We start from the raw sequence: 17,780 nt of genomic DNA, 5'->3' as shown, positions 1-17,780 counted from the left end.
TTGTCTAACCAGTCACTGAAGGTCTCGGGGTTCCCAGTGGCCTCTGATATTTTCTTCATCCTGGACTTGATGAAATAAATATGTGGTAGTGACTTGCATCTTTATTAGGCTATGAGCAAATTAAATATAATTTCTAGAACTAAAAATGTATTTCCCGATATGGAGAGTGGTACTGTTAGCCTCTTGCTGTGGTCAATCACAGTGCTATCGGTGCATACTGAAATCATCTCAAACATGCCTGGCAACCACATTGCACAAAGTCAGCTTTTGGATTAAACCATTTGATCTGTTTTCATGAGGATGACAGTTATTCTCATCCTATTTATGAGTGTTCAATTTGTTTGACCCAACGGGCAATCTTTACTTCTAATCAACTGAAATTTTTCTTACTTGTTTTGACCCCCAGTTCAGCTCTTTAGGTATTTTTGAATCTCTGTTCTGTAATCCGTTGTATGAACTGGACTATTTAACTTGGTTATCTGTGCCTTTGCCCTCTTTGCCTTGATGAAAGCCATTAGTTTTACAAGATATAGCTATTAGTGACAAACAGCTAGTTCTCTATTTTAAGTCTCTATGATTTTTTCCTTTGAAATCTTCAGAGTCGACATCAAGGTAGACATTGTTTGGCTATGGTTATTAATTAGCCCATAAACTCAACACATTTGTTATTTTTTCCTCTAGGGCATGTTGAAAGGGTTGGTCTAAAATCTCACCGAATTAAAAATGGAACACAGTGGGAAGAGTGTGGGCTTTGGAGCTAGGTATAGTGGGATATAAATCCTTGAGTAATTACTTATTAGATTTAGTGACCTATGATAAATTGCTTAAATCTCTGAGTCAGGATTTCCTCATTTTTAAAAGGGTGAAAAATATTCTATCCTGTAGAAATACTGTGGCAGTTAGGAAAAAACTATCAAAAATATGAAGTGCTGTCAGCCTCATGAGGGAAGCTCAATGGTTAGAAATTGTTCTTAGTAAAGCTTTGCTGGATTTTCCTAAAACCTCTCAAAAATTTTCAGTTCTTCCTTATTGTAAAGCTGCCTTCTTAAAAATATTATTTAAAAACACTATAATTTTTTAAATTATAGAAACACTATCAAGGGGACCTGATTAATGTGCTAAAAGATTTCTGTCAGAAGCATAGAGCAGACGTAGTTAATGGTACTTTTGAGCATTTTTCTGGAGGTCTCGGCCAATGCAACATAGTATCTAAAAAAGTTGAAGAGGTATCCTGTGAAAATAATTTGACCATACCTTTTAAGAAATCAAAAAAAATCAACTATAAATTATTAGGTCAGGGGCGCCTGGGTGGCACAGCGGTCAAGCGTCTGCCTTCGGCTCAGGGCGTGATCCCAACGTTATGGGATCGAGCCCCACATCAGGCTCCTCCACTATGAGCCTGCTTCTTCCTCTCCCACTCCCCCTGCTTGTGTTCCCTCTCTCACTGGCTATCTCTAGCTCTGTCGAATAAATAAATAAAATCTTTAAAAAAAATAAATTATTAGGTCAAAAGAAAAGGCCTCAATCAGATGTAGATAAAATAATGGTCCTAGGGCACCTAGGTGGCAGAGTTGGTTGAGTGTCTGCCTTCAGCTCAGGTCATGATCTCAGGGTCCTGGGATCGAGCCCTGTGTCAGGCTGCCTGCTCAGCGAGGAGTCTGCTTCTCCTTCTGCCTCTCTCTCCGCTAATTCTCTCTCTCTCTCTCAAATAAATAAATAAAATCTTAAAAAAAAAAAAAAAAGCCTGTCCTAGGCATTGGAAATTAACAAGTATAATAAAGAAACATACATTCCAGGGAGTTTTTTTTTTTAAAAATTGATAAATTACTAATGAAGAACTTCAAAACTGATAAAAAGAAAACTAAAACTAAAGAGCAGAAAAGCAATGTTTAAATAAGAAAGGAAATACATTATGTTTTTAATGCAAAGCTTCAGTGTTATATAGATATCAATTTTCTTCAAACTAATCTATAAATTCAAAGCAATACCAATAAAGATTAATGAAACATGATACACTGAGTCTGAAATTTATATAAAATAGGTATTTCACAACTTTAGAAAAAACAGTTTGAAAAAGACAATGTGTGCCGCGGCATAGTTCTTATTCTAATAGGTGTTAAAATATCTACTGAAGCTATAGTAATAAAGACAGGGTGGTATTTGTGTAAAACAGCCAAATATATGAATAAAGTTGAGTAAAATTGCAAAAACTAAACCCAAATATTTAGTGAGCACAGTTTTGATTTAGACATGTTGAGTTTCAGGTCCTTATTAGACATCATTGTGGAAGTGTCAAGAAGTAAGAGAATGAATGGAATCTCGAGCTCTGGGAAGACGTCAGGGATGGACATGTCGATTAGGCAATCTTAGGTATATCAATATTATAGAAAGACATGGAATTAGTTGAGATCATCTAAAGAGAGAGTGAGAATAGAGAAGTAGTAGGGGCTCTGATGTGAGTCCTGGAGCAGCCTAAAGTTTAAAATGAAGGTAAAGGGGGCACCTGGGTGGCGCAGTCATTAAGCGTCTGCCTTTGTCTCGGGGCGTGATCCCGGCGTTCTGGGATCGAGCCCCACATCAGGCTCCTCCGCTGGGAGCCTGCTTCTTCCTCTCCCACTCCCCTTGCTTGTGTTCTCTCTCGCTGGCTGTCTGTCTCTGTCAAATAAATAAATAAATAAATAAATAAATAAATAAATAAATAAAATCTTAAAAAAAAAATGAAGGTAAAGAATTAGAGCCAACAATAGTAACTAAAACAGAGTGGTCAGTGACATTGGAATAAAAACCTACAGAGTGTGGGGTCATGGAAGCCAAGGAAATAAGTGCCTCAACAGACAATAGTGAATTGTGTGGGACATATCAAAATGTCAAGTAGGATGAGGACAGACAAGTGACCACTGCTTTTGGCAACATGGAAGTCATTAGTGGTCTTGACATGAGTGGTCTCAGTGCTTTGGTGAGGGTGGGCCACTGACTAGAGTATAATGAAGAAAGAATTCAGGTGAGAAGGGAAGGACACGTCTATAGACAACAACATTACAGGGAAAAGTGACTCAGTTCAAAAAATGTTTTGAGAACTATGGTTCATTTGGGGAAATAAAAGAATGTTTTTGTTCTACTGTAAATCAATCACCAAATATTGGACAAATGAATTAAAGATCTGAATACAAAAAAATTTGATCATATCAGAAGAAAATATGAGAATACGTTTATTTCCTTGAAACAGGAAATTCTTATATAAGACTCAAAACATTTGATTTAGTACAAAAATTAAAACCTGTAGGATAAAAAGAGTCATCATAATGATGGAAATACTTGAGGAAAATATAGGTTTAAGATCCAGATTATATAAAGTTATCAACAGGAATTCTGTAGAAAAATAGGAGGAAACCCATTCCCAGAGTTAAGATTGGCCTGTTGTAAAGTCTCTGTCATAGGTGGCATTTTGTCTACTCCCCCCCCGCCCGACCCCAGTTTGTACTGTTGAAAGTCCTCATCTCCAGTGCCTCAGAATGAGCCTGTATTTGGAGACAGGGTCTTTAAAGAGGTAATTTAGGTCAGTGGGTGGGCCTGATCCGGTATGACAGTTGTCCTTATACAAAGAGGAGATTAAGATCGCAGACATGCGCACGCACAGCGGAAAGACCATGTGAGGACACAGCACAAAGATGACCATGTGCAGCCTGGGTGTGGGCTCTCACCGCAAACCAGTCCTGCCAGAACTTTGATCTTGGACTTCTAGCCTCCAGACTGTGAGGAAATAAAGTTCTGTGGTTTAAGCCGCCTAGTTGGTGGCATTTTGTTACAGCAGCCAAGCAAACAAATAGAGGAGCAGAGCTATGATTTGGCCCCACGACTGACTTGTAACGCCATGCATTTTAATAGTTAGCCGTACCATAGGGGCGCCTGGGTGGCACAGTGGTTAAGCGTCTGCCTTCGGCCCAGGGCGTGATCCCGGTGTTGTGGGATCGAGCCCCACATCAGGCTCCTCTGCTATGAGCCTGCTTCTTCCTCTCCCACTCCCCCTGCTTGTGTTCCCTCTCTCGCTGGCTGTCTCTATCTCTGTCGAATAAGTAAATAAAATCTTTAAAAAAAAAAAAATAGCCGTACCTCTACAATGTGGACAAAAAGAAGAAAGAAAGAAAAAAGAGCCCCTGATATTCTTACACCTCCGTATCCTCACGTGATACTTGAAAGTATCCTGGTGAGGATCAACATAGATGTGCAAATGTACTTTGGACTCATCTATTCTAGGTAGTTAGTGTCTGCTGTGTACAGTGTACTAGGGAGATGTAAAGGTGAATCCTAACACAGCTTTTTTAGCCCTCAAGAAAAACTCCCAAGTATTTATGCTAATGCAAGTTACCATTAACGTGAATGTTACAGCAGCCAGTGATGGAGATGTACTGCATGCTGTTCTTAAACGAGCTCATTTGCCATTGAATTTTCATGATCAATTCAGGCCACATTCGGAATCATTCTTAAATATAGAAACTACTTCCCGCCCACTCGCTCTTGGAAATGCAGCTCAAAACAAACTTCTTTCGTTGCAAGCTTACAGAAACAGTGGGGAGCATTTCTGATGAATGGAGAACATATTGTTACTCTAACCTTTCATTACAAACCAGGAGGGGGAAATGCTTTAAATCATTTCAGTTTTATAAACTGTAAGACACATAGGGAATCAAAACATCCCATTGATAAAGTGATGTCTGGGCTTCAACATCAACAGTATTACTCATTGTAATCTGTTTATATTACTCATTATAGCTTTACTTAGACGCCCAGAAGATGCTTGAATCCTTTCAGAATTATTTTGCCCACTTTTAAAGGGAAAATCCTTGAACAGAATTAAACTGAAAAGTTGTTGATTGAATAAATATGAATCAGACTCTGAGCTCCAGTCAAATTTTGATTTAGGTCAAAGAATTCCAAACTCCAAAGCCATCCATTGGCCCCTTTCATTGCTTTTGTCAGGCAAGTGCCGTTCATTTTCCTTTTGCATGTTTTTTTTTTTTTTTTTTTGGAAGGGAGAGGCTGTGTATCTCATTCTTTTGATCATATATGCCATCATCATATTTATATGGAAAACACTAAATCGCTAAAGAGTGCTAAATAATTTCATTAGTGTCTGTGGTCAGCAGAATTTTGGCCCCCATGACATTTACCCTCTGTTGTAACACTTACTAATGTTACCTTAGATGTCAAAACACTAATACGGTGAAGGTCACTAATCAGAGGACCATAAAATAGGGAGATGAGCCTGGATTCCCCAGGTGGGCCCAATGTAATCTTGTGGGTCCTTGAAAGTCAAGAGGCATGATGGAGGAGCTGTGAGGACTCAACCGGCCATTGCTAGCTTGAAGATGGAGGGAGCCAAGTGGAAAGTCTGAGAAGGAAATGAATTTTGCCATTGCCCTGAATGTACCTGGAAACAGATTTTTCCACGGAGCTTCCAGAAAAGAACACAACCCTGCCAACACCTTGATTTCAGTGGTGTGAGATCCTCACGGGAAAAATCCAGCCACACTGTGCTGCCTTCTGACCTCCAGAACTTTATGCCAATAAATGGGAGGTGTTCTTTGAGCCCTAAGGTTGTGGTAATTTAAGGTAGCCATAGAAAATTAATACAGGGGTGAAAACATTACTAAAGAAACTGCCATTCACATAGAAAAGCCACAACTTGCGAATAATGTCCCCTCTAGCAGTTTTGCCCATGTCATTTTCCTTCATGTGTCCACCGCCCCCCGTTTGCCGCCATGCCCATGTCCACCAGGCTTGCTTCCTGAGGTCCACCACTACCAGTTGTCTCTGTCATTGAATTAGTTGTGGCACTCATTTTTGTAGATAGGGAAATACTGATAGGATCTGTGGCTTGTACCTTGTCACAGTTTGATAAATCTGGAATAAAATTCATGTGGGACTTAATTTCTTACTTCTTATGGGTTGGCACAAAATCTTCTGGGTTCACGGTAATTAACTTGGAAAAGGCAAGAAAACCTGGACCATATGAAAATACGAAGTCTTGCTGGGCGCCTGGGTGGCTCAGTGGGGAACCGGCTTCTCCCTCTCCCTCTCCCCCTCTCCTCCCCACCCCCCGCCCCTGGCTCATGCTCTCTCTCTCTCAAATAAATAAAATCTTTTTTTTAAAAAAGATGAAGCCTAGTTTCCTTCAAAACCACTTCTCCATCTCTGTCTCTATTAATGATGCTATTCAGTGCCACCCATCATTTTTGTTTTGTTTTGTTCTGTATGTTTGTCGCTCAGGCTAGGAACGTTAGGATCATCTTTAATTCATTCTTCTCCTTGACTGCAACGTCTTCCTCCCTCCTGCATTCAATTAATTGCTAAGCCATACGGATTCTACCTCCATACTGTCTATATATCCTCTAAGGACTTTCCCATGCAAAAGTACCGCTTTTATTTCCCCCCCTCAGTGACATGCTGACCATGTTACCCGCTTGCATGTAAACTTCATTGCCTGTTGGATCTGGTTCGTGTTGCTCACTCTGGCTTTTAAGGCCTGACACCACAGGGCTCTACTCAGCTCTGACTGCCACTCCACTAAAGGGAATCATATCCTTACTCATGATGAATCAGCTTTTGATGCTGGGACTGGCTCCTGTGATCATTCTGCTAGAAATGCCCACTTCCATTTCTTGTTCTGTCCAATCTTCAGTGCACATCTGTGAAGATGTTTTTCATCTTTCCTTTTTCTCTTTCTTTTTTACTTTTTCTCTTTTTCTCTTCTTCCCTTCCTCCTCCTTCCTTCCTTCCTTCCTTCCTTCCTTCCTTCCTTCCTTCCGTGCCAGATACCACCTGTCCTTTCTTCTTATCCTCAAACAGCAGAACCGATTTCAAAGCATCCACAGGTTTGTTCAAAAGTCAGGGTGTTAAAATGATCTCTAAAGGCTATGGTTTTATTTTTTTGTTGTTTGCTTGTTTAAATCATTTGTTGATCTTGGTTTATTAGAAGTGGGTTACACCTAAGATAGGATCTTGTTAATATATTTGGGTAAAGGGGAGAAGTTACACTGATATTTGCAATGTGAGAACCGTAATTATGTAGTTACTTAGACACCTGTTGTCTGGGTCGATGCTCTGTGATTCAGATTTGTTTAGATGGTATGTTGGTTCTCAGTCATAATCTTTTTATTGATCAACTCACTGATTTATTGATTTCACAATAGAAAAAATATCTACACTTTATTTATTTTTCTATGAGTTTAAATCCTTGAGGGGTACAGCATAACATGGGTTCTGTGTCCAAAGGCCTTAGCAGGAAGGTTTCTCTGGAATTTGGTGTGAATCATATCACTGTTTCCATGAGCATGAGTTACCTTTCCTCAGACTACTCTGGTTTTGTTGGGTTCACCACCAGGAGTCATCTTTTCCTTTGTACACATGAGCACTCTCTTGCCTAGACATAATTCGGTTTCATCTTAAGTATAAACACTTTTCATTTTACGAAGAGCTGTGTGCTTCCAGAGCCCCTACTTAGAGCCAACAGAAATAGCCTCAGACTACAGTGTTCCAGACATATTTGTCATTTGAGAAGTTCTGTTCCAAGCAGGGCTCGCCAGGCTCCAAGATAGCCTCATATCTTATTTTAAAATGTTAAGTTAACTTTGCATAAGTTTGGAGAAAGAGCTATATTGGTGGTGTGGGGGGGAGGTAGGTAGAGGGAGTTGAGGCTGATGGGTAGGGACAGAGTACTGGGGAAGAATTGACAGGACATTGCCGAAATGAACAAAACTATGTATGTATGGAAAATATCCAGAACATGTGTCATATTAGCTGCCAGGTGATGCTACCTCCGATGGTCCAGGACACACAATTTGAGAACCTTGGACTACAGCCAGTTTTGGTGGCATGGTTGGGGGAGGTCTCTTCAACCATCAACATGCATAAAGCAGAAGGCCAGCTGTGATCTTTCCTTCTGTCTGTCTATACCCACTTTCCAGTAGATAGACATCAGGTTTTTCTGTTACTCTTAGTTCTTGGTATTGTGTTGAAATTTTTAATACATTTTTTTTCTGTGTCTACCGAAGAACTTTACTTGGAATTTGGGAAAGAATACAATGAGGTTTTTTAAAGTCTGCATGTTCCTTGTTTTTTGCTTCCTTGAAAAAAAATAAATAAAACTACTAGTTAGCTTTCTCAACCTTGCTGGGCATGCTACTTCCAAAACCCATATCCCTACAGGGAAAAAAAAAAAACATCCGTCAAAAAACGTGTGTTTGGCAATAGCTTGCCAGCTGCAGGGCGGGAAGGCAGCGACGCGGGTGTGCTGTCAGCAAGCTGAAGACTTTGAGAAAGAGACAGATTATCTGATTGCCCTGCAAATCTCCCTTTCAGAACTGGCTGACAGAGCTGGAGATCTTTGCTATCATCTTCTCCGCTGCCATCCACGACTATGAGCACACCGGAACCACCAACAATTTCCACATTCAGACACGGTGAGGATGTTGGCAGTTTGTGGAGAGGAGGCAGGAGGGGGCAGGGATAGAGTCTGAGAAGTCAGAAAGGTATCAGTCACCTTTCTTTTGCATGGTTACTCTATTTTTGCATTTCTGAAAAAATGAACTTTTCAACAAGAGATCAACCTGGTCAGCTTCAGTCAAGATTTAGAGTTTGAGAAGCCATCTGCTCCCAGTTCTCATATGTCATTCACGCTGAATATGGATATAGTTTTCTTCTCTAGTCGAATGCTAGCTAGCTATTTGTTTCCTTATATATGTATTGCACATACTCTACCTATTTCTACTAGGTGGTAGAACAGTTGGCATAAAGGTACAGGTGCCATGTGGACTGAATCAGTGAGGATGGGCCAGGATTGGGAGGTTTCTGTCCACATGTACAATACCTGAGCCTTCTTGCCCTGTGACCTCTGGGATCCTGGGGAGATTCTTCTCATCCTTCCTGATTTCATCCCTGCTCTGTTTCGTGCTTGCATTGCTCCCTGGAAGAGGGCTTGGGGAGCTGGGTTGTCTCATGTAGATGGCCTTCACCACAGATGGCCTGTGTACCCACTATGATGAACTGCAGAGATAAACACAGATCTCTGGGGGGGGGGTTAAGTATGGGTCCAAGTGCCCAATGCCGAACCTCTTGACTATAGCAGACATCACTAATCAATTTTTTTTTTAACGAAGCTTTTTATTTATCCTTAGCATTCCTCTCAGCACAGAATTCCAGGCAAGCAGTACCAGTCACTTGTCTTTTCCATTTAGGATGAAGCCTTATCTGTCCTGTCCTAGCCTAAGAACTTACCTTCTCTTAAGACATTTCTATGAAACTGGAGAGACTCTGATAGTAGGGTTAATTGGGCCTTGACATAGTAATCAAAAGAAGCTAGAATTTGGGGAAGGATGGCACGGCTTAGAGGAAGAATGTAACAGGGAGAGACGAGAATTTAAATGCTTGCGGTTTCACTTGAAAAAGCAGGTGCACACTCCAGATAGGTTTGTGTTCATGAAATCAATCTACATGTATTTAATGAACCCAACACTTAATTATGGGATACATAAAAGAAGACAGTATTGTCTGATCTCTGTTCAGAAGGGGAATTTCAATAGAATGGAAGCAGACAAAAGGATGTAAGCCGCCAACTTCATTGTCTACCTCCCGCTTCCTGACACAGAAGAGCCTCAGCTGCTGGGAAGCAGCCTCTTGTGGTTCTGTTGCAGGGCTTTAAATACAGGGAATTCCACAGAGCAGCTCTGTGTAGTGGATATCTATAAGTGGAATCTTTGCTCTGAGGACAGAGGCTACTGCGAATAGCACCTGCTGAAGGAAGAGAGGTGGGTGGAGCAACTGGACATGGGTCTTTGCTGGAGACCAATATCAAAACCCATCTCAACTCAGAGGAAATGGCTTAATTACAGCAGTTGGAAAAGAGCTCAGTGTCACAAAGGGCACATCGGTTGGAGCCTGACTTAACAGGGACACGAGCAGACCTTTCACCACAGGGTTTGCATGTTTTGTGTTGTCTCCATAGGAGTGAGGAAATTCCAGTGGATTCACTTATGCTTGCTTTGGAATAAAATTTAAACACTGGCCTTCTTTAATAGAACTTTATTCAAAGCGTCTCAACCCATGTGCTCCCTATCCAGAAAACTAAATCTGTAACCAGGTTCTTTGTCCTTTGATGGTATGTTAAGCCTAACACTTTAAAGGTATGCTAGATATATCCCCAAGGTTGGCCAATGACAGGCACAGGTTATTGTGGGGAGCAGCGGCCGAACTGTCAGAAGACCTTGCCTTCATCCCAACCCTGCCACATAGGCACCGCGGGGCTCTGTGAAGTCATTTTACATCACTGAGCTCAGCTTCCCTGATGAGAAACAAATGAGCTGTAATAATCTAAGTTTTCATGAAATTGAAGATAATGAAATAGTGTACAGCTCTGTGTTTGGTGCTGTGGTCTGTGAGGAAGTGACTAGCAACTGTCCTATAATCCTTATATTCTTTACTCTGTCTTGCACGTATGGCTTCCACATGGCAAAATGTTAAGGTCAAGGTACTACCAGTGGAACTTGGCAAAATGGACCTACCAGGTGGTATGGGTTGAGAGAATTATAATGGTAATAAATTCTCTCATTGAATAAAATTTTTAAATAATTAAAGACATCCCAGAAAATACAAGGAAGTTTGAGTTGACCCATGTTTTATGAAATCACCTAGCTCCTGGTAGAAATCATTGAGATCTGGTTGTGGACTGGCCTTCAGAGAGTTCTCAGGTTGGACATCACATATTTCATGTTACCATATTGACATTAAAATACGCTACAGGTATCTATTGATAATTTGCAGTGTTGGTTTTAGCTTATTGGTTGACATAAGTGGCATGGGGGCAAAGATAATTGTTAAACATAGGAAAAAAGATGGTGTATTCTAGCTTGAGGGAGTTACCTGAAAAATCTCAGCTGTTTAACCTCCTAAATTATTTTGCTTGGCTTTCTGTTCAGGTCTGATCCTGCTATTCTATACAACGATAGGTCTGTATTAGAAAATCACCATTTAAGCGCAGCTTATCGCCTTCTGCAAGAGGATGAGGAAATGAATATTTTGATCAACCTCTCAAAGGATGACTGGAGGTAAGGATGAGACAGGAGAGAGATTTGGAGGCCAGGAAAGAACCACGAGGAGAGATGAAATATGCTGCTTTTGGAGAAATACTACCACTGGAAATGTTTATGGCACCCTTTCTCTCTCCTCCTTCTCCTCATCCCCTGTCTCCTCCTCACCTTCCCCCCTACTCCTCCTTTGCCTTTTTTTTCTCTCTCTCTCCTCCCCACCTTCTCTCCCTCTCTTTCTCTCTTTTTTTTCTTAGCACAGAGATTCAAATATATTGTAGGCACTTTGGAAATACTTGCTGTTTGTTACCTTAGGAAACTTGTGTTGCTTTTGTCTTAGCTGCTTTTTTTTTTTTTTTTTTTTAGATTTTATTTATTTATTTGACAGAGAGAGAGACAGCCAGCGAGAAAGGGAACACAAGCAGGGGGAGTGGGAGAGGAAGAAGCAGGCTCATAGCGGAGGAGCCTGACGTGGGGCTCGATCCCATAACGCCGGGATCACGCCCTGAGCCAAAGGCAGGCACTTAACCGCTGTGCCACCCAGGCGCCCCTTGTCTTAGCTTCTTAAATCTGGGTTTTTTCATTTAACATTTATTTTTCACCTTCCATTTGATTTGAACTTCTTTTACAAATCTTTCAAAACTTGCTAAGGAAATTATTTTGACACTCAGAACAAATCATGGGTACCTAATTCTGTTGCCTAAATGACTTTGTGTGTCTTTGAATGAATTCAGGCATGACTGAGTTTGAATATGGACACAAATATTAGTTGTATGGCATTTAGTAAGTTTCTTAACCCCTTCATACTGTTGTAAAATCTAATTTCTAGAGAATAGATAATAAAGTATACCTCATGGTTTGGTTAATGTTATAATAAACGACATAATCCATTGACAGTGCTTAGCACACATCGTGATGTATACAGCAAGCCTGCAAGTCTTTGTAGCTATAAATATAGGTCAAGGTGTTTCAGAGATTAGAGGCAAAACCATTTCAATCCTTACAAAGTTCTGAATCTACTGCGATGCAAACAGCACTTATATTTTAATTAAATGATCAGCTGTTCATTGAATATCTTTGTTCTAGCCATTATGTAAAGATTCAGAGAAATAAGCCATACTGAATGATATGTACGTTCCCATGTCATATTCCTAATAAATGATTTCCTTAATCCTTAACCTTCACTTATTCCTCATTATAAAAAAAAGCCCACCTAAAAGGCTCAAGTTGATTAGAAATGTCACCACTAATTAACTGATTTTGCTTAGAAGTGGCAAAAAATATAAACGAATTTTTACTTTCCTTTTTTTTTTTTTTTTTTTTTTACTTCCATGCTTCTCTCTCCACCGGGTGTCCCTGAAAGGGAGTTTCGGACCTTGGTAATTGAGATGGTGATGGCCACGGACATGTCCTGTCATTTCCAGCAAATCAAAGCAATGAAGGCTGCTCTGCAACAACCAGAAGCGTGAGTGGACCTGTGACATCATGTGTTTTTATGGGGCTTTGAACTGGTCCTTGTCTGTGTTGTTGCACCTTTAGAGTCACGCCCTTCAGGGAGCTCATTGAATGGTCTCATAGGAAGGGGGGCTGGTGGAGGAGAGAGCAGACAGTTGTACATACCCCAGATAGATTTTCATCAGGGTTGAAATAAATAATAGGGTCAGTAACAATTTGCCCTCCCCACCCCATTAAGAATTTAAAAGAGTTCTTTGTGGGAAACTAAGTAATCAAAGATTCACTCAGTACAGGGGCAATAAAAGTCACTGAGTGGCTCTTAGATTCTTGTCGTCTTTTTGAATGATGCAGTCATTCCAGAAATCGTTTTGAGTCCGTTTATGAGGTGTCCAGCTCAATAAGCATGGGGACTAAGCTGATGAATATCCCAGTTGTAGGATAAACAATGCTTTCCCCCCAGTTCAGCTGACATGGGGTTTGAAACGGGAGAATGGATAAGATTAAGAAATTAATGATTTTTAAAAACTCTTATTGAGGTTCTGAAAGTTAGGTCCTCATGTGTTTGGGTCCTTTGGGTTTGTAGAATTGAAAAGCCGAAAGCATTATCCCTGATGTTGCACACGGCAGACATTAGCCATCCCGCAAAAGCATGGGAGCTCCACCATCGCTGGACAATGTCACTCTTGGAGGAATTCTTCAGACAGGTATCGTGCTGTGCTACTCCTCAGGGCTGTCAGCACTAGACAGTTTCTGAGTTTTATATTTCAGCAATGCTATCATAAGACTATTGGCATCACAGTCATTTTCTTTGGGGAGGAAAGGTTGATAGTTTTTCATTTTTTTTTTTTTAAATTTCCGGGCCTCTTGGTCACGTGATGTTTGACTCTTACCTAAACTTTGGTTCTCAGAACATTATGGTATTTCTGTCCTATGCATCTCCATTTGGAAAAAAAAAAATTTTTTTGTCAAAATGTCACCTGGATACTTTCCCTTTTACTCCTCATTCTAATGGGTTGACCAGTTGGTGGCTGCTTTTGCATCATCATGTGGGATTAAGATATTAATCTTTAACTCATAATGATCTGTCATAATAGATTGGGTTGTTTCATTTGAGCAGATAACCCATGTTGTCAAATTCCAAAGTGAGGTGTGGCAGTTTGTGGACAGGAAATCACTAGAAGCTACTGTTTCAATTATGTTTAAACGGACTACATCCCAAAACACAGGGTTGTATTTTCTACAAGGGTAGCCAGAGTCTTTAGTGAGTAGGCAGTGCTTTAAAATTAAATCTTAAAAAAGGTACACAGAAGTAGAGAAATCGGGAAATTAATACATGGTATCAAAACTGGTGTCTTCCCAAGAAGAGCTGCCAACATTAAAACATCATCTTTAAGACATGAGGTCCTAAGATTGAAGGCAAGGTGACATGCAGGCTGTGGGGCCTAAATTATAGCCAGTTCACACCATACAGTTAGTTCAGTTGCTCTGGTTACTTCCTGAAGGGTGGTTCACGTCATGGCCTGGGAGACCTGTGAGACTGCACGGAACGCTAGTCACGATGCTGGTCTCACCTTTGTCCCCTACACTGACAAGAGATAGGCTCTTTCAGTGGTTTCTTATCTTTGGAAGCAAATTACTCCTATGATTACTCTTATTCTATGATTCTGGTTTGAATGGAAAAATTGTAGAAAGCATCTGTATGTGTGTGTTTTTACCTCTGAAACTGGACACAATATCTAGTGACGAGGTGGGACCAGAGTCAACAGCATACTCAACAAAGTCCAGAAGACCCTTTATTGGAGCTTTTATTCCAACTGGTTCGTGGGACTAATCAAATCCCTCTTCTAGTTCCCAATGATCTGTGACTTGTGTTTTAGGAGGTGGTGGTGGCAGGGGTGGGAGGGGAATTTAGGGGACGGTTGGGCCAGATGTTTCCTTAGGGTCCTTCTGGCATTAAATGTTCTGCACTTCCTTTATACTGTCTAGGGGTACACATCAACACCTGCACACACACATGCTCCCCTAAGCTGTTATGTGAATATACCATCAGGTACCCTATTCGGCATGTGGCTCTTTCCCCTTGCAAAGTCATTGCTTGGTCTCTCAGACTTGTTCTCAAGGAGAACCCAGTGGTGTGCAAGGAACTAGAGCTGGACGGGTGGGCCTTGTATATGCAAGAATGACTCCGCCATTTTCCCGGAAGCTATTTTTCTAATATTAGTGACAGGATTTTCCGTGAATATCCACTCCCCATTATCATATGCTTTCTTTAATGTTGCTTGTGTAATAACACCCCCTGTGGCTGGGAGTATTTAATCTATAGCCAAATGTAGGTGATAGCTAATTCGTGTAAGTTTGAGGTATTGAAGTGATTCCTTCTTTTAATTGTGAGTGGATATGAGAAATTTCTTAAATATGTGCATACTTTTTTCCCATAAAGGAAACCTTGTTTGCATACACATATGCTTGAATTAAACGAAAAGGTGCTAGAGGCAATGTGAAAATAACCTTATTGAATTTCTTGCCTATTGGGAATGGAATGTTAGCTCACTGGACTAGAACTATTTTTTAGTAATTATGATTCAGTAAATTATTTTTATTGACTTTATATTTTAACCCAGTTGCCATAAGCCATTGTAAGTAACCCATGTAGGAGAAATGTTGCCTCAGCTCTTAACTATAGATTTTAAATCGGACAGTTCAAATGGGAAATCTCAATGGGACTGGAGAGTCTTTGAAAATATTACATTTGGAAGTTGGGTTGTAATTCAAAATAAGGGCATAGCATCAGTGCCGATAGAGCAGACCCTCCATACTTTGCTAAAAGAGTAAGTTACATCTCCAGTATTATAACCATATTTTACAAAATCCAAGCTGTGGCCTTGGAGTGCTCAATGAAATATTGACTTTAAAGAAGTATAAGTTTGCCTCTTCGGTAAATACATGCTATGAAAGTCTTGAGGTTCATTTCCTTTATATTGCTGTTTATTTTTATATTTTGCAAATGTCCCCTACAATTCTTTTAATATCCTCTGTGTCTGTGGTTATTTCCCCGTTTCTAATTCTCATTTCATGTATTAGTGTTTTTCTCCTTGCTTCTCTGTGAAATTGTCTGATCATTTGATTGTTTTGTTTCTATTTTATTTTATAATACCTTAATTGAAGTTTTCATTTTTACTAGTTCATTTCTTCTGCCTGAGTTTATTTTGTTCTTTTGCTAACTCCCTCCCTTGCATGCTCAATTTACTTATTTCATTCTGCCTGTTTAGTATTAGAAGATATAAGGCTAAGAGTTTGTCTTTTTCTTATGAATCTCATAGATTCTGATACACAGTTTTTTCACAATCATTCCTTACTAAATATTCTGTAATTTTGGTGTAGATTTTTCTTTTACCCAAGATTTGGTTCAGATAGAGGTATTTGTTTATATAATTTTCCAATGGTGGGCTCTTTTGCTTTCTAGTTTTGTAATTAACTTGTGGCTTATTGAAATTTGATCAAAGAATTTTTTCTTGTTTGGATTTTATTGTGAATCATTTGTCACCTACTGTATAATCAGTTTTGTGAATGTTCACTGCTCTTGAAAAGTAGATTTATTTTCTGCTTGCAGGGTATAGAATTCAAACAATACCCTGTACATCTACCTTATGAATTATGTCATTTAGGTATTTTATATATCATTGAAAAATTTTGATCTATTGTGGGATAACAGGCGTTTCTATTTTTTTTCTCTCTCTCAACATAGTGTGAATGTTGATTCTATGTTATTTGGCTCCTGGATATTCATAACTATTAGATCATCATAATTTATTATACCCTTTATCATTATAAAGCCTGCTTCTTTGCCTCATCTAATGCTTTTACCTAGAATTCAAATTTGACTCATTTTAAGAATATGACCCTTGTCCTTGCACAGGTTTTTACCTTTAACCTTTCAGAGATACTTTGGTTTGGGTGTGCCTTTTTTTTTTTAATTTTATTTATTTATTTGCCAGAGAATAGAAGCCAGGGGAGCATCCGGGAGAGGGAGAAGCAGGCTCCCGCTAAGCAGAGAGCCCAATGTGGGACTTGATCCCAGGACCTTGGGGTCATGACCTGAGTCGAAGGCAGACACTTAACCATCTGAGCCACCCAGGCACCCCTGGGTGTGCCTTTTAAACACTGTATATAGTTGATGTTTTTTATGAGGCCATCTAAGATTCTTTTCTTTTATTATTTGAAATCAGCTATGTTCGTATCTATTGAAATGACAGGAATAGTTGATCTTAGGTGCCATCATATTTTATATTATACTTTCTGTTTTTACAGCTTCTTCAGAAATAGTTCATTATATTGGCTTTGCCATCTGCTTTGTTCTGTATTTATTTCTTCTGATGACTTGGAAGTTTTATGTTATGTTTTTAGTTCTTCCGGTGGCTAACTTGATAATAAAAATTTTACATCCTCTATTTATTTAGATAGTATCTATGGCCTCCTTGTTATAAAAAGTAGTAAACTTCTCTTTCCTCTCTCCTCTTCCCCAGCATGTAATTTTAGTAGGTTTTATTAACTTGTTTAACTTTCATAGTCTGTCCTTTATTATTTAAATATAGCTCTATTATTTTATACATCAGGTCTAAATGATATATTATCCCCAACAGATAAGAAAGACAGTGTTTATTCATTACCTCCCAACACCATTCCTCATTTTCCTTTCCATAACATAATTAGCTCCTTGTTACTATTTGTTGGCTTTATCATTTCTAAATTGTCCTGTGTTTTTAAATTGGCATTCTATGGCATGTGCTACGTGCTGCTTACAAAAGATACACCCTAAACAACGTTACTCAGAAAGGTAGAAAACATATCTGGCAAGAGCATAATTTTCTAGTTGTTCTTGTCTTGGTTCTGCTCAGTGTTGGTACTCTGGCCCTGGTTGATCATCCATTGGTTGGTCAACGTTGTTCCTCGGGTAGTTTCTTCTAGAAGAGCTAATGAAGCCACGTTTTTTGTGTACTTGCCTATTGTTCTACTGCTATTATACTTGGGCCATAGTTTGCTTGGGTAAGACTTTTTTTTTTTTTGGATCAAACTTTCTTTCCCTGAGGCCTTTTTTAGATTCACTCAAATGTCTTCTACCTGTGAATATTGCTCTGGAGAGGTTGGAGGCCCTTCTGTAATTATTTTCATGTCTAGGTGATATATCTTTTTGCTTATGTGCCCTAAAGGATTATTTCTTCATCTTTGAAGCCCACTGACATTACTAGG

General features: G+C 39.6%; 1 protein-coding gene across 11 annotated transcripts in view; it reads left to right on the top strand.

The window, feature by feature from the left end:
• Nucleotides 1-17,780, top strand: part of PDE1C (phosphodiesterase 1C) — a 517,847-nt gene that overhangs the window by 423,914 nt on the left and 76,153 nt on the right. For all 11 annotated transcript variants that reach the window (XM_026508814.2, XM_048212794.2, XM_026508832.4 and 8 more), the window contains 4 exons: nucleotides 8,359-8,459; nucleotides 10,971-11,099; nucleotides 12,442-12,543; nucleotides 13,117-13,237. In XM_026508814.2, the coding sequence (XP_026364599.1) occupies nucleotides 8,359-8,459; nucleotides 10,971-11,099; nucleotides 12,442-12,543; nucleotides 13,117-13,237 (453 nt within the window). The remainder of the gene's footprint in view (nucleotides 1-8,358; nucleotides 8,460-10,970; nucleotides 11,100-12,441; nucleotides 12,544-13,116; nucleotides 13,238-17,780) is intronic.

Source organism: Ursus arctos, unplaced genomic scaffold (assembly GCF_023065955.2).
Source record: "Ursus arctos isolate Adak ecotype North America unplaced genomic scaffold, UrsArc2.0 scaffold_3, whole genome shotgun sequence".
Taxonomy (NCBI): Eukaryota; Metazoa; Chordata; class Mammalia; order Carnivora; family Ursidae; genus Ursus; species Ursus arctos.
This window is presented reverse-complemented; position numbering and strand designations above follow the sequence as displayed.